Source organism: Engystomops pustulosus, chromosome 7, assembly GCF_040894005.1.
Source record: "Engystomops pustulosus chromosome 7, aEngPut4.maternal, whole genome shotgun sequence".
In the NCBI taxonomy this organism is placed as follows: Eukaryota; Metazoa; Chordata; class Amphibia; order Anura; family Leptodactylidae; genus Engystomops; species Engystomops pustulosus.
Window position 1 is genome coordinate 171274923 of NC_092417.1, and position 25540 is coordinate 171300462.

The 25540-nt window shown below is 44.1% G+C and overlaps 1 protein-coding gene across 2 annotated transcripts in view; it reads left to right on the forward strand.

Annotated features, from left to right (window-relative positions):
- PTPN5 (protein tyrosine phosphatase non-receptor type 5) overlaps positions 1–25540 on the forward strand; it is a 71839-nt gene that overhangs the window by 25918 nt on the left and 20381 nt on the right. For both annotated transcript variants that reach the window (XM_072118953.1, XM_072118952.1), the window contains exon 3: positions 16846–17034. In XM_072118953.1, coding sequence (XP_071975054.1) covers positions 16876–17034 — 159 coding nt within the window. In that variant the 5' untranslated portion in view covers positions 16846–16875. The remainder of the gene's footprint in view (positions 1–16845; positions 17035–25540) is intronic.

Sequence of the window (25540 nt, forward strand, 5' to 3'; positions counted from 1 at the left end):
ATTGGTCTCTTGCGGCCGAGCCGTATAGCGGAGTGGCGGTCCTTTTTACTGCACCGGTAGAATGCAGACGAGTTATTGAGTTAGAAATGGGGAGGTGCCTGATCCTGGATGTCCTCATGAAGGGACAAGAACTTTGTCTTATTAACATCTATGATCCCCAGTCCAAGTGGGACAGGAAGTGTCTGTTTATGAGGATCAAGCCCTACCTTTTTACAAGTCAGCAGGTGGTCTTTCGAGGGGACATCAATGCTGTCACGAGGCCCCAAGATAGGGGAGGTTCCAGAGACAAGCTCACTTATGATAGGTAGACCCCTCTCTTGATGTTTTGACAGAGATGATCAGGGAAGAGGAAGTCAGCCTGGCGATTGAAGGGCTCGCCCTCAAGAAATCACCGGGTCCGGATGGCTTAACATCTGGGTTTTATAAGACCTTTAAGGACGCCTTGGTTCCCCTCTTGACTGAGGTATTCAATGAGTGTCTTTCCTCGGGCGCTCTACCGAAGTCAATGAGGAGGTCTGCCCTGATCATCCTGTCAAAGGGTAAGGACCGATCTCGTGTTGAGAACTGGCGTCCCATAGCGCTTCTCAATACGGACAGAAAGGTTTTGGCAAATGTGCTGTTTAATAGGCTGGTGCAGTTTGCACCCCGGCTCCTTTCGGGGACCCAGCAATGCTCTGTTCCAGGCCGCAGTACATTTAGTGCTGTGCTTTGTGTCCGGGAGGCAGTGGAGCAGGGCAGGGCTGGTAACTGGAAGGGGTACTTGCTGTCCTTGGATCAGGCAAAAGCGTTTGATCGGGTTAACCACGAGTACCTCTGGTCTGTCCTTCTGAGGTATGGCCTGCCGGGGGAGTTTGTCAATTGGCTGAAAGTTTTGTACGCAGGGGCAGAGAGTTTCCCGCTTGTGAACGGTTGGATTGGCCGCTATTTTGAGGTCGGGTCTGGTGTTCGCCAGGGTTGTCCTCTGAGCCCACTACTGTACGTGTTCGCGATCGACCCATTCCTTAGGAGGGTTGATCGTGGGCCGTTGGTGGGAGTCGGGATGGACCAGGCTGCACCGGAAGCCACTCTAAGGGTGGTAGCGTATGCTGATGATGTCACCGTTTTTGTGTCCTCGCGAGGGGAAGTGCAATGGGTGATGTCAGAGGTTGACCGCTACTCAGAGGCTTCTGGGTCCAAGATCAACCGGGATAAGTGTGAGAGTCTCTGGCTGGGAGAGGGGGATCCAGGCTTCGATCTCCCGGACGCTCTTCCAGGGCCCCAAGACTCTGCCAGAGTTCTCGGCATCGAATTTGGCCAGGCGGATTACCCCATGCAAAACTGGGACAGCAGGCTTAAGATCGCCGCCCAGAAGGTGGACCAGTGGAAGGGTTGGTCTTTGACCCTCAGGGAATGGGTGAACCTGATTAAAACCTACCTGCTCCCATTGCTGATTTATCTGGGCAGTGTGTGCATGTTGCCAGAACCCCTCTGGACTTGGGTCTACAGTCTGTTCTTCCAACTGTTATGGGGGAATAGGCTGAACCTTATCAAGAGGGAGGTTACTTACCGCACGAGGAGACAAGGAGGGTTGTGTATGGTCAACCCTGTGGTGTTCCTAGTGAATACCTTTCTTAAGATCAATGTAGCAAACCTCTCGAAAGAGAGGGCTCCTCCGTGGGTATACTCCTGTAGGGGATGGTTTAGGCCTTTCTTCCAGGAATGGGAGACAGGAGGACAAGTGAAGGATCTTCGTACACCGCATGGGCATCTTCCGGCTTACGCAACCCCGGTTCTGAAGGTGATTCGCCGGTGGGGTCTGGGAATGTGGGAGATCAGGACCTTGTCCAGGAAACTCCTTGACAAAAGGGTTCTGTTTGCCCGTTTCCAGAAGCCTCTGGCCCTCAGGGATTGCCCAAGTCGGGATCTGGGGGTGGGTTAGGTCTTTTGAATTCTATCAGGATCCCCTTGAAGTTTTGGGACGTGACTTGGCGCTGCTTCCATGGAAAGCTGTGTGTGAGGGACAATCTGAAGTGTAGGAGCTCTGAGGAAAGGGGTTGTCCCCGGGAGGAGTGCGGTGGCCTGCTGGAGAGCATGGACCACTTCCTGCTTCAGTGCCCCTTTAACACAGAGGTGTACAACCGGGTGGGCGCTTCCATCCATTGGCCCGGGTTGGCCGGTCTCTCCTATGCGGAGTGGGCCTATGGAGCATTCAGAGGCCTGGGTGGACGGGACCGCTGCACGTTATTCCTAGTTGGCCTAGTGGTCAGGTACCACACGTGGAACGCACGGTGCTTAGTTTCAACGCAGCGTAAAATCCTCCCGGTGGATGAGGTGGTTAGGAACATTCTGGGTGACCTGGTGAAGGTGCGCTCTCTGGAGTATGAGAGGCTGGGCACGGGGAGGGCCTCTCTCCTTTGGAGGGGGTTCTCCTTTAGTGTCCCTTAGTCTGTCATCTCCGCTCCTTGTGTTGGGCTGATGCTGCACTGTAGATTTTTGTTTTGTGTCCTGAGGTTATAGTGATGTAGGGGCTTGCAGGCGCCGAACCTGGGCTTTATGTGGTTTTGATTTGTTAATGATATGTTTAATGTGTGTTAATATGTTTAATGTATTTTGTGTGCTGTAAGTTATAGTTATATAGTAGTTATAGTTCTTGTGTATATAGGTTGGTTGGTTTTGGGGTGTTGGTGTTAGGGTGTTAGGTTGGGAGGGGGGTGGACGGGACTTGGACTATACGATCCTGGGCACTGGTCTGGACTATATAATGCGAACTTTGGACGTTAGACCAGTGTCTGGGTGGGAGGGGGATGGGTGTGGGATTTAGTTAGTTATATTTTATGTTATTTCTGTTATTCCTGTTATTTCTGTTTGTCTTTTCCTGCTTAGTATTGTTTAGTTATCTATATATTATAAAAATAAAAAAAAATTAGGTGGTGGGACTGGGTGAGGGTTGTGTTTGTTCTCATGCTGAGTGTGTGGTGTGTGTGTGGCTGGGCCAGGAGGTTTTGTAAGTTTATTTTTTGTTTATATTTGTTCTTTTGTAATTATTTCGCCAGAAGTTATGGCCCTTTTATGTTTATTATTGTTATGTTTTTCACTTTTATATAAAATATAAGATTTACAGGACCAGTACAGGACGTCATGTATATACCTAGTGACTGCATTGGCGTAAGAGGAACAACTGTAACTTTATACACTAAGAAGTTGCCACTTTAACAAACATTTCCTAAATGTTGGACACCTTGTAACTTTCAGCATTTGATCTCCATGTTCCTCTCCCCCTCCCCCGGTATTATCATCTGTTCCTGGTTGTGAAGAGTCCTCATCTGTGGATAATGGAAAAGAAAACACAGCGTCCAGTGTCAACACAAGACACAAAGCCTGTGGAGTGATGGTGCGGGGACGAGCTGTGCCGGAATAAACGCAGCAAAGTATTTATGGCTTCAATTCATTTTGGAGTCCATGGAACAATAAGCAGAGAAGACGGCAAGCAGGGAGGCAATAGATTAACACCTTCCTGTGATTAGGGGCTACCTAAACCAGTAATACATGAGGGGCCTCCCCGAGGTAGTGGATTATAACATTACGGTTTGGGCGGCAGCCCGAGACCCGAGCCTTCTAGGGGGCCCATGGATGCCAAAACCACCTATCATATGTTATACTCAGAAGGACCTGTATCCATGAAATCCTTGTACATCTGTTCCTGCTCTCAGTACACAGGTACACAAGAGCCATTTCTGGACCTTTGAAGGTCCTCTAAAGGTCCTGAAACCTCAGACTGAAAGCAGCAGAAGGGACACATCCCCCAAGAATTAATTAATAAAAATACATATTTTATTATTATTTTGTTGGGGAGGGGTTTCTCTCTGCCCCATATAATTTTGCATTGGGGCGGGTGACAAATTCTCATGATTGACCTTGAGGTCAGCTGGTGGCGGGTTTGTTTCTGGTTCCTTGGGGCATCAGTCTGTTCTTATGGCATCTTACTGTACACCGATCCCTGGGGGCTCTGCCTCTCCTAGGAGCCAATCACAGTTTGCGATTGTTTGGCCTACACCAATTAGATTTGTTACCTCGTCTGTAAATTGACACTTTATGTGTTACCAAATTATACAACGTCTTCATTGCAAATAACTGAGTGTGGATCCGGAGGAGACGGGAGAAGGGATGGAGTGATTCATAGTTTCGCCCGCAGAATGACTAATTGTGCCTAATTAAATAGTATTCAGATGACTGTGGCATTACACATCCCATACATGCGGGGAGCAGCCACATTTACCTTATTCCCACACAATTTACATAATAACTTTACACTTTCTCCACATTTTGTGTTACCTACCTATACAGACAACCTCTACCAGCTACAAATATACTGGCTGTACATATATCATTATATACAGGAGATCCCTAGGTTATACCGGCTGTACATATATCATTATATACAGGAGATCCCCAGGTTATACCGGCTGTACATATATCATTATATACAGGAGATCCCCAGGTTATACCGGATGTACATATATCATTATATACAGGAGATCCCCAGGTTATACCGGCTGTACATATATCATTATATACAGGAGATCCCCAGGTTATACCGGCTGTACATATATCATTATATACAGGAGATCCCCAGGTTATACCAGCTGTACATATATCATTATATACAGGAGATCCCCAGGTTATACCGGCTGTACATATATCATTATATACAGGAGATCCCCAGGTTATACCGGCTGTACATATATCATTATATACAGGAAATCCCCAGGTTATACCGGCTGTACATATATCATTATATACAGGAGATCCCCAGGTTATACCAGCTGTACATATATCATTATATACAGGAGATCCCCAGGTTATACCGGCTGTACATATATCATTATATACAGGAGATCCCCAGGTTATACCGGCTGTACATATATCATTATATACAGGAGATCCCCAGGTTATACCGGCTGTACATATATCATTATATACAGGAGACCCCCAGGTTATACCGGCTGTACATATATCATTATATACAGGAGATCCCCAGGTTATACCGGCTGTACATATATCATTATATACAGGAGATCCCCAGGTTATACCGGCTGTACATATATCATTATATACAGGAGATCCCCAGGTTATACCGGCTGTACATATATCATTATATACAGGAGACCCCCAGGTTATACCGGCTGTACATATATCATTATATACAGGAGATCCCCAGGTTATACCGGCTGTACATATATCATTATATACAGGAGATCCCCAGGTTATACCGGCTGTACATATATCATTATATACAGGAGATCCCCAGGTTATACCAGCTGTACATATATCATTATATACAGTAGATCCCCAGGTTATACCGGCTGTACATATATCATTATATACAGGAGATCCCCAGGTTATACCGGCTGTACATATATCATTATATACAGGAGATCCCCAGGTTATACCGGCTGTACATATATCATTATATACAGGAGATCCCCAGGTTATACCGGCTGTACATATATCATTATATACAGGAGATCCCCAGGTTATACCGGCTGTACATATATCATTATATACAGGAGATCCCCAGGTTATACCGGCTGTACATATATCATTATATACAGGAGATCCCCAGGTTATACCTGCTGTACATATATCATTATATACAGGAGATCCCCAGGTTATACCGGCTGTACATATATCATTATATACAGGAGATCCCCAGGTTATACCGGCTGTACATATATCATTATATACAGGAGATCCCCAGGTTATACCGGCTGTACATATATCATTATATACAGGAGATCCCCAGGTTATACCGGCTGTACACATATCATTATATACAGGAGATCCCCAGGTTATACCGGCTGTACACATATCATTATGTACAGGAGATCCCCAGGTTATACCAGCTGTACATATATCATTATATACAGGAGATCCCCAGGTTATACCGGCTGTACATATATCATTATATACAGGAGATCCCCAGGTTATACCGGCTGTACATATATCATTATATACAGGAGATCCCTAGGTTATACCGGCTGTACATATATCATTATATACAGGAGATCCCCAGGTTATACCGGCTGTACATATATCATTATATACAGGAGATCCCCAGGTTATACCGGCTGTACATATATCATTATATACAGGAGATCCCCAGGTTATACCGGCTGTACATATATCATTATATACAGGAGATCCCCAGGTTATACCGGCTGTACATATATCATTATATACAGGAGATCCCCAGGTTATACCGGCTGTACATATATCATTATATACAGGAGATCCCCAGGTTATACCGGCTGTACATATATCATTATATACAGGAGATCCCCAGCTTATACCGGCTGTACATATATCATTATATACAGGAGATCCCCAGGTTATACCGGCTGTACATATATCATTATATACAGGAGATCCCCAGGTTATACCAGCTGTACATATATCATTATATACAGGAGATCCCCAGGTTATACCGGCTGTACATATATCATTATATACAGGAGATCCCCAGGTTATACCGGCTGTACATATATCATTATATACAGGAGATCCCCAGGTTATACCGGCTGTACATATATCATTATATACAGGAGATCCCCAGGTTATACCGACTGTACATATATCATTATATACAGGAGATCCCCAGGTTATACCGACTGTACATATATCATTATATACAGGAGATCCCCAGGTTATACCGGCTGTACATATATCATTATATACAGGAGATCCCCAGGTTATACCGGCTGTACATATATCATTATATACAGGAGATCCCCAGGTTATGCCGGCTGTACATATATCATTATATACAGGAGATCCCCAGGTTATACCAGCTGTACATATATCATTATATACAGGAGATCCCCAGGTTATACCGGCTGTACATATATCATTATATACAGGAGATCCCCAGGTTATACCAGCTGTACATATATCATTATATACAGGAGATCCCCAGGTTATACCGGCGGTACATATATCATTATATACAGGAGATCCCCAGGTTATACCAGCTGTACATATATCATTATATACAGGAGATCCCCAGGTTATACCGGCTGTACATATATCATTATATACAGGGGATCCCCAGGTTATACCAGCTATACATATATCATTATATACAGGAGATCCCCAGGTTATACCGGCTGTACATATATCATTATATACAGGAGATCCCCAGGTTATACCGGCTGTACATATATCATTATATACAGGAGATCCCTAGGTTATACCGGCTGTACATATATCATTATATACAGGAGATCCCCAGGTTATACCGGCTGTACATATATCATTATATACAGGAGATCCTCAGGTTATACCGGCTGTACATATATCATTATATACAGGAGATCCCCAGGTTATACCGGCTGTACATATATCATTATATACAGGAGATCCCCAGGTTATACCGGCTGTACATATATCATTATATACAGGAGATCCCCAGGTTATGCCGGCTGTACATATATCATTATATACAGGAGATCCCCAGGTTATACCGGCTGTACATATATCATTATATACAGGAGATCCCCAGGTTATACCAGCTGTACATATATCATTATATACAGGAGATCCCCAGGTTATACCAGCTGTACATATATCATTATATACAGGAGATCCCCAGGTTATACCGGCTGTACATATATCATTATATACAGGGGATCCCCAGGTTATACCAGCTATACATATATCATTATATACAGGAGATCCCCAGGTTATACCAGCTGTACATATATCATTATATACAGGAGATCCCCAGGTTATACCGGCTGTACATATATCATTATATACAGGAGATCCCCAGGTTATAGCAGCTGTACATATATCATTATATAGAGGAGATCCCCAGGTTATACCAGCTGTACATATATCATTATATACAGGAGATCCCCAGGTTATACCAGCTGTACATATATCAATATATACAGGAGATCCCCAGGTTATACCGGCTGTACATATATCATTATATACAGGAGATCCCCAGGTTATACCGGCTGTACATATATCATTATATACAGGAGATCCCCAGGTTATACCAGCTGTACATATATCATTATATACAGGAGATCCCCAGATTATACCGGCTGTACATATATCATTATATACAGGAGATCCCCAGGTTATACCGGCTGTACATATATCATTATACACAGGAGATCCCCAGGTTATACCGGCTGTACATATATCATTATATACAGGAGATCCCCAGGTTATACCAGCTGTACATATATCATTATATACAGGAGATCCCCAGGTTATACCGGCTGTACATATATCATTCTATACAGGAGATCCCCAGGTTATACCGGCTGTACATATATCATTATATACAGGAGATCCCCAGGTTATACCGGCTGTACATGTATCATTATATACAGGAGACCCCCAGGTTATAGCAGCTGTACATATATCATTATATACAGGAGATCCCCAGGTTATACCGGCTGTACATATATCATTATATACAGGAGATCCCCAGGTTATACCAGCTGTACATATATCATTATATACAGGAGATCCCCAGGTTATACCGGCTGTACATATATCATTATATACAGGAGATCCCCAGGTTATACCGGCTGTACATATATCATTATATACAGGAGATCCCCAGGTTATACCGGCTGTACATATATCATTATATACAGGAGATCCCCAGGTTATACTGGCTGTACATATATCATTATATACAGGAGATCCCCAGGTTATACCGGCTGTACATATATCATTATATACAGGAGATCCCCAGGTTATACCAGCTGTACATATATCATTATATACAGGAGATCCCCAGGTTATACCAGCTGTACATATATCATTATATACAGGAGATCCCCAGGTTATACCAGCTGTACATATATCATTATATACAGGAGATCCCCAGGTTATACCGGCTGTACATATATCATTATATATAGGAGATCCCCAGGTTATACCAGCTGTACATATATCATTATATACAGGAGATCCCCAGGTTATACCGGCTGTATATATATCATTATATACAGGAGATCCCCAGGTTATACCGGCTGTACATATATCATTATATACAGGAGATCCCCAGGTTATACCGGCTGTACATATATCATTATATACAGGAGATCCCCAGGTTATACCGGCTGTACATATATCATTATATACAGGAGATCCCCAGGTTATACCGGCTGTACATATATCATTATATACAGGAGATCCCCAGGTTATACCGGCTGTACATATATCATTATATACAGGAGATCCCCAGGTTATACCGGCTGTACATATATCATTATATACAGGAGATCCCCAGGTTATACCGGCTGTATATATATCATTATATACAGGAGATCCCCAGGTTATACCAGCTGTACATATATCATTATATACAGGAGATCCCCAGGTTATACCGGCTGTACATATATCATTATATATAGGAGATCCCCAGGTTATACCAGCTGTACATATATCATTATATACAGGAGATCCCCAGGTTATACCGGCTGTATATATATCATTATATACAGGAGATCCCCAGGTTATACCGGCTGTACATATATCATTATATACAGGAGATCCCCAGGTTATACCGGCTGTACATATATCATTATATACAGGAGATCCCCAGGTTATACCGGCTGTACATATATCATTATATACAGGAGATCCCCAGGTTATACCGGCTGTATATATATCATTATATACAGGAGATCCCCAGGTTATACCGGCTGTACATATATCATTATATACAGGAGATCCCCAGGTTATACCGGCTGTACATATATCATTATATACAGGAGATCCCCAGGTTATACCGGCTGTACATATATCATTATATACAGGAGATCCCCAGGTTATACCGACTGTACATATATCATTATATACAGGAGATCCCCAGGTTATACCGACTGTACATATATCATTATATACAGGAGATCCCCAGGTTATACCGGCTGTACATATATCATTATATACAGGAGATCCCCAGGTTATACCGGCTGTACATATATCATTATATACAGGAGATCCCCAGGTTATGCCGGCTGTACATATATCATTATATACAGGAGATCCCCAGGTTATACCAGCTGTACATATATCATTATATACAGGAGATCCCCAGGTTATACCGGCTGTACATATATCATTATATACAGGAGATCCCCAGGTTATACCAGCTGTACATATATCATTATATACAGGAGATCCCCAGGTTATACCGGCGGTACATATATCATTATATACAGGAGATCCCCAGGTTATACCAGCTGTACATATATCATTATATACAGGAGATCCCCAGGTTATACCGGCTGTACATATATCATTATATACAGGGGATCCCCAGGTTATACCAGCTATACATATATCATTATATACAGGAGATCCCCAGGTTATACCGGCTGTACATATATCATTATATACAGGAGATCCCCAGGTTATACCGGCTGTACATATATCATTATATACAGGAGATCCCTAGGTTATACCGGCTGTACATATATCATTATATACAGGAGATCCCCAGGTTATACCGGCTGTACATATATCATTATATACAGGAGATCCTCAGGTTATACCGGCTGTACATATATCATTATATACAGGAGATCCCCAGGTTATACCGGCTGTACATATATCATTATATACAGGAGATCCCCAGGTTATACCGGCTGTACATATATCATTATATACAGGAGATCCCCAGGTTATGCCGGCTGTACATATATCATTATATACAGGAGATCCCCAGGTTATACCGGCTGTACATATATCATTATATACAGGAGATCCCCAGGTTATACCAGCTGTACATATATCATTATATACAGGAGATCCCCAGGTTATACCAGCTGTACATATATCATTATATACAGGAGATCCCCAGGTTATACCGGCTGTACATATATCATTATATACAGGGGATCCCCAGGTTATACCAGCTATACATATATCATTATATACAGGAGATCCCCAGGTTATACCGGCTGTACATATATCATTATATACAGGAGATCCCCAGGTTATACCGGCTGTACATATATCATTATATACAGGAGATCCCCAGGTTATAGCAGCTGTACATATATCATTATATAGAGGAGATCCCCAGGTTATACCAGCTGTACATATATCATTATATACAGGAGATCCCCAGGTTATACCAGCTGTACATATATCAATATATACAGGAGATCCCCAGGTTATACCGGCTGTACATATATCATTATATACAGGAGATCCCCAGGTTATACCGGCTGTACATATATCATTATATACAGGAGATCCCCAGGTTATACCAGCTGTACATATATCATTATATACAGGAGATCCCCAGATTATACCGGCTGTACATATATCATTATATACAGGAGATCCCCAGGTTATACCGGCTGTACATATATCATTATACACAGGAGATCCCCAGGTTATACCGGCTGTACATATATCATTATATACAGGAGATCCCCAGGTTATACCAGCTGTACATATATCATTATATACAGGAGATCCCCAGGTTATACCGGCTGTACATATATCATTCTATACAGGAGATCCCCAGGTTATACCGGCTGTACATATATCATTATATACAGGAGATCCCCAGGTTATACCGGCTGTACATGTATCATTATATACAGGAGACCCCCAGGTTATAGCAGCTGTACATATATCATTATATACAGGAGATCCCCAGGTTATACCGGCTGTACATATATCATTATATACAGGAGATCCCCAGGTTATACCAGCTGTACATATATCATTATATACAGGAGATCCCCAGGTTATACCGGCTGTACATATATCATTATATACAGGAGATCCCCAGGTTATACCGGCTGTACATATATCATTATATACAGGAGATCCCCAGGTTATACCGGCTGTACATATATCATTATATACAGGAGATCCCCAGGTTATACTGGCTGTACATATATCATTATATACAGGAGATCCCCAGGTTATACCGGCTGTACATATATCATTATATACAGGAGATCCCCAGGTTATACCAGCTGTACATATATCATTATATACAGGAGATCCCCAGGTTATACCAGCTGTACATATATCATTATATACAGGAGATCCCCAGGTTATACCAGCTGTACATATATCATTATATACAGGAGATCCCCAGGTTATACCGGCTGTACATATATCATTATATATAGGAGATCCCCAGGTTATACCAGCTGTACATATATCATTATATACAGGAGATCCCCAGGTTATACCGGCTGTATATATATCATTATATACAGGAGATCCCCAGGTTATACCGGCTGTACATATATCATTATATACAGGAGATCCCCAGGTTATACCGGCTGTACATATATCATTATATACAGGAGATCCCCAGGTTATACCGGCTGTACATATATCATTATATACAGGAGATCCCCAGGTTATACCGGCTGTACATATATCATTATATACAGGAGATCCCCAGGTTATACCGGCTGTACATATATCATTATATACAGGAGATCCCCAGGTTATACCGGCTGTACATATATCATTATATACAGGAGATCCCCAGGTTATACCGGCTGTATATATATCATTATATACAGGAGATCCCCAGGTTATACCAGCTGTACATATATCATTATATACAGGAGATCCCCAGGTTATACCGGCTGTACATATATCATTATATATAGGAGATCCCCAGGTTATACCAGCTGTACATATATCATTATATACAGGAGATCCCCAGGTTATACCGGCTGTATATATATCATTATATACAGGAGATCCCCAGGTTATACCGGCTGTACATATATCATTATATACAGGAGATCCCCAGGTTATACCGGCTGTACATATATCATTATATACAGGAGATCCCCAGGTTATACCGGCTGTACATATATCATTATATACAGGAGATCCCCAGGTTATACCGGCTGTACATATATCATTATATACAGGAGATCCCCGGGTTATACCGACTGTACATATATCATTATATACAGGAGATCCCCAGGTTATACCAGCTGTATATATATCATTATATACAGGAGATCCCCAGGTTATACCAGCTGTACATATATCATTATATACAGGAGATCCCCAGGTTATACCAGCTGTATATATATCATTATATACAGGAGATCCCCAGGTTATACCGGCTGTACATATATCATTATATACAGGAGATCCCCAGGTTATACCGGCTGTACATATATCATTATATACAGGAGATCCCCAGGTTATACCGGCTGTATATATATCATTATATACAGGAGATCCCCAGGTTATACCGGCTGTATATATATATATCGGGTCGCTGTCAGTTGGCTGCGGTTCTGGTTCTCTGTAGATTTCTGCATCCTCTTCCCTTCTCAGCCCACACTATATGTTCCCGGCGCAGACTACACACATGTCCAGAATACAGATCTATACGTATGAGTCACCGCACGGAGGAGAATGAGTCCCGGCTCGGGGAGGAGGCCGCGTCTTCGCTCTGTGTGCAATTAGACAGATATGTGAGCAGCATTGCGGATGCACCGGGGATGGGGGGGAGGACGTCTATTTTAGTCCATCTCTTCCTCCTGCTGTCACCCCCAGACTCACCGAGTCCTAACACATCCGCCAATCCTACAAAATTATATGCAAAGGTGTATCTAAGCCGATCACGTGTGATACTGACTACTGAACCACAAATCCAAGCCGATCATGTGTGATACTACATACTGGGGGTCATTTACTAAGGGCCTGATTCGCGTTTTCCAAACGTGTTACCCGAATATTTCCGATTTGCGCTGATTTTCCCTGTATTGCCCTGGGATTTTGGCGCACGCGATCGGATTGTGGCGCATCGGCGCTGGCATGAACGCGACGGAAATCGGGGGGCGTGGCCGAACGAAAACCCGACGTATTCAGAAAAACCGCCGCATTTAAAAATGAAAAATGTGTCGCGGAGCTTGCACTTACCTTCACTCAACCCGGCTTGGTGTAATCCAGTGCGTTCCGATGCTCTTCAGCGCAGCAGCGACATCTGGTGGACGGCGGAGGAACTGCATTAGTGAATCCCGGCCGGACCCGAATCCAGCGCAGAGAACGCGCCGCTGGATCGCGAATGGGCCGGGTAAGTAAATCTGCCCCAATGTATCCAAGCCGATCATGTGTGATACTACATAATGTATCTAAGCCAATCATGTGTAGCTTTGCCTTCTGAGCTATGTATCTAAGCTTATCATATGTGATACTATGTAATGTATCTGCATCATCCCCACCTGGACCTAAGGATGGGGCAGATGTTAGCCCAAATCAGTAGTCACTGAAGATCAGAATCCTGGGCAGAACCTCTGTTAAAGACTTTTGGACTCATGATCTGGACTGGTTCCAGAGAACTAACCAATTAGACATCTCGTTACTCACCGGATGATTACATAAGATAAACACAATTTAAATATTTACATAAGATACATCTGCGCAGAATAATATTCCCACAATATGCACCAGGTGGCAGTAGGTTATACACAGCCTATACAAGATCACACGGGAAAGCTGGGTTACTTTCTCTAGAAAAGTTGGGTCCCTGAGCTACAGGGGGTCATTTACTAAGGGCCCCGATTCACGTTTTCCCAACGTGTTACCCGAATATTTCCGATTTGCACCGATTTTCCCTGTATTGCCCAGGGATTTTGGCGCACGCGATCGGATTGTGGCGCATCGGCGCCGGCATGCACGCAACGGAAATCGGGGGGCGTGGCTGAACGAAAACCCGACGGATTCGGAAAAACCGCCGCATTTAAAACAAAAAATCTGTTGCGGAGGTTGCACTTCCCTTCACTCAGCCCGGCTCGGTGTATTCCAGTGCGTTCTGATGCGGAGGAGGAACTACCTTAATAAATCCCGGCCGGACCCGAATCCAGCACAGAGAGCGCGCCGCTGGATCGCGAATGGACCGGGTAAGTAAATCTGCCCCATAGAGGTCACATGGGAAAGCTGGGTTACTTTCTCTGGAAAAGCTGGGTTTCTGAGTTACAGAGTACAGCAGGTTGATCAGGCCGGTGGTGTCCACCCCAACAGGATTACAAGGCAGAAGAAACAGTAATGACCCCAACTGCAGGTTATTACACATCAAAGCCTGTTATGTGTGATCCTGACCACGGATCCATGAATCTAAGCCACCAGGGAGCCACGTGTGATACTTAATTCCTGTATCTGTATACATTTATAGGGGTGACCCCAGCGCTAAACTGGGTCCACCAGGCTGTTGCTGCTCTCTGGAAGGGTTGGTAAGGGGTGGTGCACCCCAATGGGAAATATGTCTATTGAGTCAAAGTCTGCAGTTAACAGACTAAAGAAAGTTCTGTTCCCTAACAGGAAGACCCTAAGGACTGGGATTGTTCTCCTTATATACCTACAACCAGGGGAGGAGGGGTTACATTTCAGCACAAAACAATGACAAAGTGTTCTCCCATAGACTTACATGGAGTCCCCATTATATTCTATGGCGGAAAGTTTCTAAAATAGTAAACAACTTTCCAGACAGCACCTGTCACTCTAGAGGTCAGGCTGCCTGTTTTTCTTCTGCAACACAATCCACACTATAGCTATGGAAAATTACTGTCTTCTCTTTAGTTAGAGATACACAATCAGAAATGTCTCTCAATGTTCATTAACCCTTTCTACTTGACTATATAGTCATAATAACAGAATGTATATATAACAAAACACTATAGATTCAAGCAATTTAACCCTCAATTTAACTGTCTGTTTAGCTGTCTTATCTTATCCGATCATGCATGATACGGTGTGCTGAGCTGTGTATCTAATCCTATCATGTGTGATACAGTCTGCTGAGCTGTGTATCTAATCCTATCATGTGTGATACAGTCTGCTGAGCTGTGTATCTAATCCTATCATGCATGATACACTGTGCTGCGCTGTGTATCTAATCCTATCCTGTGTGATACTGACTGCTGAGCTGTGTATCTAATCCTATCATGTGTGATACAGTCTGCTGAGCTGTGTATCTAATCCTATCATGTGTGATACAGTCTGCTGAGCTGTGTATCTAATCCTATCATGCATGATACACTGTGCTGCGCTGTGTATCTAATCCTATCATGTGTGATACAGTCTGCTGAGCTGTGTATCTAATCCTACCATGTGTGATACCAGCTGCTGAGCTGTGTATCTAATCCTACCATGTGTGATACTGTCTGCTGAGCTGTGTATCTAATCCTATCCTGTGTGATACCTCCTGCTGAGCTGTGTATCTAATCCTATCATGTGTGATACAGTCTGCTGAGCTGTGTATCTAATCCTATCATGCATGATACACTGTGCTGCGCTGTGTATCTAATCCTATCATGTGTGATACAGTCTGCTGAGCTGTGTATCTAATCCTATCATGTGTGATACAGTCTGCTGAGCTGTGTATCTAATCCTATCATGCATGATACACTGTGCTGCGCTGTGTATCTAATCCTATCATGCAGGATACGGTGTGCTGAGCTGTGTATCTAATCCTATCATGTGTGATACAGTCTGCTGAGCTGTGTATCTAATCCTATCATGCATGATACACTGTGCTGCGCTGTGTATCTAATCCTATCATGTGTGATACAGTCTGCTGCACTTTGTATCTAATCTTATCATGTGTGATACCAGCTGCTGAGCTGTGTATCTAATCCTTTCATGTGCGATACAGTCTGCTGAGCTGTGTATCTAATCCAGTCATGAGTGATACGGTCCGCTGCACTGTGTATCTAATCCTATCATGTGTGATACAGTCTGCTGCACTCTGTATCTAATCTTATCATGTGTGATACCAGCTGCTGAGCTGTGTATCTAATCCTACCATGTGTGATACGGTCTTTATTACACGCCTAGGTCCATCCATGACAGCAGTCCTCCGCAGACATGGGCTCCCTGGATGACGTGGATGAGCAGCACAATCTGCAGGTGGGGATGGAGCAGTCTCCGGATGTGGAGAGAGACCCCCAGTACAGCTGGGCCGCCCTGTGGAATATACTGACCATCGGGGGGAGCATCTGTCTCCTCATCCTCTCCCAGATATTGGTAAGTCATATATACTGCACCTCCTGCTACATATTACACCCGTATAGAGGATACAACAACATTTACTACAATCATCCAGATTCTCCATGGAGTGTCTATATAGTCCATGCTGCACCCAGCACCCATTTACTGCCCAGATAATGCAAATAGCGCCCATATAATGCCCAGATAATGCATATAGTGCCCCCATATTCCCAGATAATGCATATAGCGCCCATATAATGCCTAGATAATGTATATAGCACCCATTTACTGCCCAGATAATGCATATAGCACCCATTTACTGCCCAGATAATGCATATAGTGCCCATTTACTGCCCAGATAATGCATAGAGCACCCATTTACTGCCCCGATAATGCATATAGTGCCCATTTACTGCCCAGATAATGCAAATAGCGCCCATATAATGCCCAGATAATGCATATAGTGCCCCCATATTCCCAGATAATGCATATAGCGCCCATATAATGCCTAGATAATGTATATAGCACCCATTTACTGCCCAGATAATGCATATAGCACCCATTTACTGCCCAGATAATGCATATAGTGCCCATTTACTGCCCAGATAATGCATAGAGCACCCATTTACTGCCCCGATAATGCATATAGTGCCCATTTACTGCCCAGATAATGCATATAGCACCCATTTACTGCCCAGATAATGCATATCACACCCATTTACTGCCTAGATAATGCATATAGTGCCCATTTACTGCCCAGATAATGCATAGAGCACCCATTTACTGCCCAGATAATGCATATAGCACCCATTCATTGCCCAGATATTGCATATAGTACCCATTTACTGCCTGGATAATGCATATAGTGCCCATTTACTGCCCAGATAATGCATATAGCACCCATTTACTGCCCAGATAATGCATATAGCGCCCCCTAAATGCCCAGATAATGCATATAGCGCCCATTTACTGCCCAAATAATGCATATAGCGCCCCCATAATGCCCAGATAACGCATATAGCACCCATATACTGCCCAGATAATGCACATAGTGCCCATTTACTGCCCAGATAATGCACATAGCGCCCATTTACTGCCCAGATAATGCCTATAGCGCCCATTTACTGCCCAGATAATGCCTATAGCACCCTTTTGCTGCCCAGATAATGCATATAACACCCATTTACTGCCCAGATAATGCATATAGCGGCCGTTTACTGCCCAGATAATGCATATAGCACCCATTTACTGCCCAGATAATGCATATAGCGCCCATTTAGTGCCCAGATAATGCATATAGCACCCATTTACTGCCCAGATAATGCATATAGCGCTGATTCACTGCCCAGATATTGCATATAGCACCCATTTACTGCCCAGATAATGCATATAGCACCCATTTACTGCCTGGATAATGCATATAGTGCCCATTCACTGCCCAGATAATACACATAGTGCCAATTTACTGCCCAGATAATGCATATAGCACCCATTTACTGCCCAGATTATGCATAGAGCGCCCCCATAATGCCCAGGTAATGCATATAGTGCCCATTTACGGCCCAAATAATGCATATAGCGCCCCCATAATGCCCAGATAATGCATATAGCACCCATTTACTGCCCAGATAATGCACATCGCGCCCATTTACTGCCCAGATAATGCATATAGCGCCCATTTAGTGCCCAGATAATGCATATAGCACCCATTTACTGCCCAGATAATGCATATAGCACCCATTTACTGCCCAGATAATGCAAATAGCGCCCATATAATGCCCAGATAATGCATATAGCGCTGATTCACTGCCCAGATATTGCATATAGCACCCATTTACTGCCCAGATAATGCATATAGCACCCATTTACTGCCTGGATAATGCATATAATGCCCATTCACTGCCCAGATAATGCACATAGTGCCCATTTACTGCCCAGATAATGCATATAGCACCCATTTACTGCCCAGATAATGCATATAGCGCCCCCATAATGCCCAGATAATGCATATAGCACCCATTTACTGCCCAGATAATGCACATAGCGCACCCATTTACTGCCCAGATAATGCATATAGCACCCTTTTACTGCCCAGATAATGCATATAACACCCATTTACTGCCCAGATAATGCACATAGTGGCCGTTTACTGCCCAGATAATGCATATAGCACCCTTTTACTGCCCAGATAATGCATATAACACCCATTTACTGCCCAGATAATGCACATAGTGGCCGTTTACTGCCCAGATAATGCATATAGCACCCATTTAGTGCCCAGATAATAAATATAGAGCACATTTACTGCCCAGATAATGCACATAGAGCACATTTACTATATACAGTGCCCAGATAATAGATAAAGCACCCCATTACTATATACAGTGCCCAGATAATGTACATAGCACCCACTTCCTCTATACATCACCCAGGATTTTATACTACTACCCCCATTATGCTCGCTCTTCAGGGACTTGGGTAAAATGACGGAGATGGATGCGGGAGCTTATTAACCGGACTGCACTTACTCGTGTAATTCAGTTTGTGTTGTGTAAGAATACACTAGTAGCAGCGGCCTGGGAGAGTATCCCTAATATAATAGCGGGGACGGATTGCAAACCTTATCATCCTCCAGATGGATCCGAAATGAGATTTTCATACAGACCATCTGGAGCCTGCAAGCCGTCCCCAGGATCCAAATATGATCAGCCCCTGAGTCATAGACTGTGATTAATGCTATCCATGTGGAGGCGCCCACCTTGTGTCCGAGGTAACACGCTCCGCCGGTCACCCACATTTACCCTAAATGCCATATTGTAACCTCAAATATTAGGATAATAAAAATAATCAGAGGAACACAAGGGGGAACCACTGCCTTCATATATCATACACTTACCTCTGTGCCCCCCACAACAAATGACTTCCCCTTAGTGGACCAACATACTACAATACCCCCCCCCCCCCCAGTGTCCAACATACTGTAATGTGCCCCCTTGTGGTTGGATACCCCCTTCCTATGCCCTGCCCACTGTATACTGCCCCCTTACTGGGGCGGCACACTTATATCTGACTCCTTTACCCCAATCCCCCATTGAGAGTTTTCTCTAGTAACCCTAATACTTAACCACCCCCCATTCCTCGGCAGAAGCTCTGCAGCTGGTCTCAGCGGCTCTGACATCATCATGTTGCGCCTACTAACCTCAGCAACCACAGCACTTTACAGCAGTGTTGGGCATGTATCTATGCATCGGGTACTTCAGGCGGCACAATGTGGGCATTTTCTTATGTAGGTTAAACTGTAGGATTATTTCAATAATAACTCCATTATTTATATAGTGCACAGATAATATTCTGCAGCGTTACACAGAGTTTGCCAAGACCCCAGTGCTGCAAGGCTGTAGTGCTAACCACTGAGCCACCGTGCTGCCCCTAAATGGGAGCAAAGTGTGGAAAATTGGCCTGCGTTTTCTAAAATTGGTGGCATTGCAAAAAACAAGTTGTCACACAAAAAACAAGCAACAAACTTCAACAAAGAAATATACATATATTTATATATATAACACAATATACATAAATATATATTTTGATTTAATTTAAAAAAAAAAATATTTTTTAAAAATAATGAATCCTTTATTAAAAAATAATAATAATTTTATTATGTTTGGACCCTAATACTTGATGCCATAAGGAGAGATTTAGCTTGTTTTTTTTATTGTATTTGTCAACACTAAAGGCATAACAGATATTACTCAACTTTAAAAAGTTCCAGAAGAAGGAGGAGGGGCTGCAGCAGCACAGAGTATTACTGAGAAGGGATGGAGAATGGTACAGACTCGTCAGCAGCACAGAGTATTACAGAGAAGGGATGGAGAATGGTACAGACTGGTCAGCAGCACAGAGTATTACAGAGAAGGGATGGAGAATGGTACAGACTGGTCAGCAGCACAGAGTATTACAGAGAAGGGAAGGAGGATGGTACAGACTGCTCAGCAGCACAGAGTATTACAGAGAAGGGATGGAGAATGGTACAGACTGGTCAGCAGCGCAGAGTATATTACATAGAAGGGATGGAGGATGGTACAGACTGCTCAGCAGCACAGAGTATTACAGAGAAGGGATGGAGAATGGTACAGACTGCTCTGCAGCACAGAGTATTACAGAGAAGGGATGGAGAATGGTACAGACTGCTCAGCAGCACAGAGTATTACAGAGAAGGGATGGAGAATGGTACAGACTGGTCAGCAGCGCAGAGTATATTACATAGAAGGGATGGAGGATGGTACAGACTGCTCAGCAGCACAGAGTATTACAGAGAAGGGATGGAGGATGGTACAGACTGCTCAGCAGCACAGAGTATTACAGAGAAGGGATGGAGAATGGTACAGACTGCTCAGCAGCACAGAGTATTACAGAGAAGGGATGGAGAATGGTACAGACTGCTCAGCAGCACAGAGTATTACAGAGAAGGGATGGAGAATGGTACAGACTGCTCAGCAGCACAGAGTATTACAGAGAAGGGATAGAGAATGGTACAGACTGCTCAGCAGCACAGAGTATTACAGAGAAGGGATGGAGAATGGTACAGACTGCTCAGCAGCACAGAGTATTACAGAGAAGGGATGGAGAATGGTACAGACTGCTCAGCAGCACAGAGTATTACAGAGAAGGGATGGAGAATGGTACAGACTGCTCAGCAGCACAGAGTATTACAGAGAAGGGATGGAGAATGGTAAAGACTGCTCAGCAGCACAGAGTATTACAGAGAAGGGATGGAGAATGGTACAGACTGCTCAGCAGCACAGAGTATTACAGAGAAGAGATGGAGAATGGTACAGACTGCTCAGCAGCACAGAGTATTACAGAGAAGGGATGGAGAATGCCACAGACTGCTCAGCAGCACAGAGTATTACAGAGAAGGGATGGAGGATGGTACAGACTGCTAAGCAGCACAGAGTATTACAGAGAAGGGATGGAGAATGGTACAGACTGCTCAGCAGCACAGAGTATTACAGAGAAGGGATGGAGAATGGTACAGACTGCTCAGCAGCACAGAGTATTACAGAGAAGGGATGGAGAATGGTACAGACTGCTCAGCAGCACAGAGTATTACAGAGAAGGGATGGAGAATGGTACAGACTGCTCAGCAGCACAGAGTATTACAGAGAAGGGATGGAGAATGGTAAAGACTGCTCAGCAGCACAGAGTATTACAGAGAAGGGATGGAGAATGGTACAGACTGCTCAGCAGCACAGAGTATTACAGAGAAGGGATGGAGAATGGTACAGACTGCTCAGCAGCACAGAGTATTACAGAGAAGGGATGGAGAATGCCACAGACTGGTCAGCAGCACAGAGTATTACAGAGAAGGGATGGAGGATGGTACAGACTGCTCAGCAGCACAGAGTATTACAGAGAAGGGATGGAGAATGGTACAGACTGCTCAGCAGCACAGAGTATTACAGAGAAGGGATGGAGAATGCCACAGACTGGTCAGCAGCACAGAGTATTACAGAGAAGGGATGGAGAATGTCACAGACTGGTCAGCAGCACAGAGTATTAAAGAGAAGGGATGGAGGATGGTACAGACTGCTCAGCAGCACAGAGTATTACAGAGAAGGGATGGAGAATGGTACAGACTGCTCAGCAGCACAGAGTATTACAGAGAAGGGATGGAGAATGGTAAAGACTGCTCAGCAGCACAGAGTATTACAGAGAAGGGATGGAGAATGGTACAGACTGCTCAGCATCACAGAGTATTACAGAGAAGGGATGGAGAATGGTACAGACTACTCAGCAGCACAGAGTATTACAGAGAAGGGATGGACAATGGTACAGACTGCTCAGCAGCACAGAGTATTACAGAGAAGGGATGGACAATGGTACAGACTGCTCAGCAGCACAGGGTATTACAGAGAAGGAATGGAGAATGGTACAGACTGCTCAGCAGCACAGAGTATTACAGAGAAGGGATGGAAAATTCCACAGACTGCTCAGCAGCACAGAGTATTACAGAGAAGGTATGGAGAATGGTACAGACTGCTCAGCAGCACAGAGTATTACAGAGAAGGGATGGAGGATGGTACAGACTGCTCAGCAGCACAGAGTATTACAGAGAAGGGATGGAGAATGGTACAGACTGCTCAGCAGCACAGAGTATTACAGAGAAGGGATGGAGAATGGTACAGACTGCTCAGCAGCACAGAGTATTATAGAGAAGGGATGGAGAATGGTACAGACTGCTCAGCAGCACAGAGTATTACAAAGAAGGGATGGAGAATGGTACAGACTGCTCAGCAGCACATAGTATTGCAGAGAAGGCATCGAGAATGGTAAGACTGTTCTGCAGCACAGAGTATTACAAAGAAGGGATGGAGAATGGTACAGACTGCTCAGCAGCACATAGTATTACAGAAAAGGGATAGAGAATGGTACAGACTGTTCAGCAGCACAGAGTATTACAGAGAAGGGATGGAGAATGGTACAGACTGCTCAGCAGCACAGAGTATTACAGAGAAGGGATGGAGAATGGTACAGACTGCTCAGCAGCACAGAGTATTACAGAAAAGGGATAGAGAATGGTACAGACTGTTCAGCAGCACAGAGTATTACAGAGAAGGGATGGAGAATGGTACAGACTGCTCAGCAGCACAGAGTATTACAGAGAAGGGATGGAGAATGGTACAGACTGCTCAGCAGCACAGAGTATTACAGAGAAGGGATGGAGAATGGTACAGACTGCTCAGCAGCACAGAGTATTACAGAGAAGGGATGGAGAATGGTACAGACTGCTCAGCAGCACAGAGTATTACAGAGAAGGGATGGAGAATGCCACAGACTGGTCAGCAGCACAGACTATTACAGAGAAGGGATGGAGGATGGTACAGACTGCTCAGCAGCACAGAGTATTACAGAGAAGGGATGGAGAATGGTACAGACTGCTCAGCAGCACAGAGTATTACAGAGAAGGGATGGAGAATGCCACAGACTGGTCAGCAGCACAGAGTATTACAGAGAAGGGATGGAGAATGTCACAGACTGGTCAGCAGCACAGAGTATTACAGAGAAGGGATGGAGGATGGTACAGACTGCTCAGCAGCACAGAGTATTACAGAGAAGGGATGGAGAATGGTACAGACTGCTCAGCAGCACAGAGTATTACAGAGAAGGGATGGAGAATGGTAAAGACTGCTCAGCAGCACAGAGTATTACAGAGAAGGGATGGAGAATGGTACAGACTGCTCAGCATCACAGAGTATTACAGAGAAGGGATGGAGAATGGTACAGACTACTCAGCAGCACAGAGTATTACAGAGAAGGGATGGACAATGGTACAGACTGCTCAGCAGCACAGAGTATTACAGAGAAGGGATGGACAATGGTACAGACTGCTCAGCAGCACAGGGTATTACAGAGAAGGAATGGAGAATGGTACAGACTGCTCAGCAGCACAGAGTATTACAGAGAAGGGATGGAAAATTCCACAGACTGCTCAGCAGCACAGAGTATTACAGAGAAGGTATGGAGAATGGTACAGACTGCTCAGCAGCACAGAGTATTACAGAGAAGGGATGGAGGATGGTACAGACTGCTCAGCAGCACAGAGTATTACAGAGAAGGGATGGAGAATGGTACAGACTGCTCAGCAGCACAGAGTATTACAGAGAAGGGATGGAGAATGGTACAGACTGCTCAGCAGCACAGAGTATTATAGAGAAGGGATGGAGAATGGTACAGACTGCTCAGCAGCACAGAGTATTACAAAGAAGGGATGGAGAATGGTACAGACTGCTCAGCAGCACATAGTATTGCAGAGAAGGCATCGAGAATGGTAAGACTGTTCTGCAGCACAGAGTATTACAAAGAAGGGATGGAGAATGGTACAGACTGCTCAGCAGCACATAGTATTATAGAGAAGGCATGGAGAATGGTAAGACTGTTCTGCAGCACAGAGTATTACAGAGAAGGGATGGAGAATGGTACAGACTGCTCAGCAGCACAGATATTACAGAGAAGGAATGGAGAATGGTACAGACTGCTCAGCAGCATAGAGTATTACAGAGAAGGGATGGAGAATGGTACAGACTGCTCAGCAGCACAGAGTATTACAGAGAAGGGATGGAGAATGGTACAGACTGCTCAGCAGCACAGAGTATTACAGAGAAGGGATAGAGAATGGTACAGACTGTTCAGCAGCACAGAGTATTACAGAGAAGGGATGGAGAATGGTAAAGACTGCTCAGCAGCACAGAGTATTACAGAGAAGGGATGGAGAATGGTACAGACTGCTCAGCAGCACAGAGTATTACAGAGAAGGGATGGAGAATGGTACAGACTGCTCAGCAGCACAGAGTATTATAGAGAAGGGATGGAGAATGGTACAGACTGCTCAGCAGCACAGAGTATTACAAAGAAGGGATGGAGAATGGTACAGACTGCTCAGCAGCACATAGTATTGCAGAGAAGGCATCGAGAATGGTAAGACTGTTCTGCAGCACAGAGTATTACAAAGAAGGGATGGAGAATGGTACAGACTGCTCAGCAG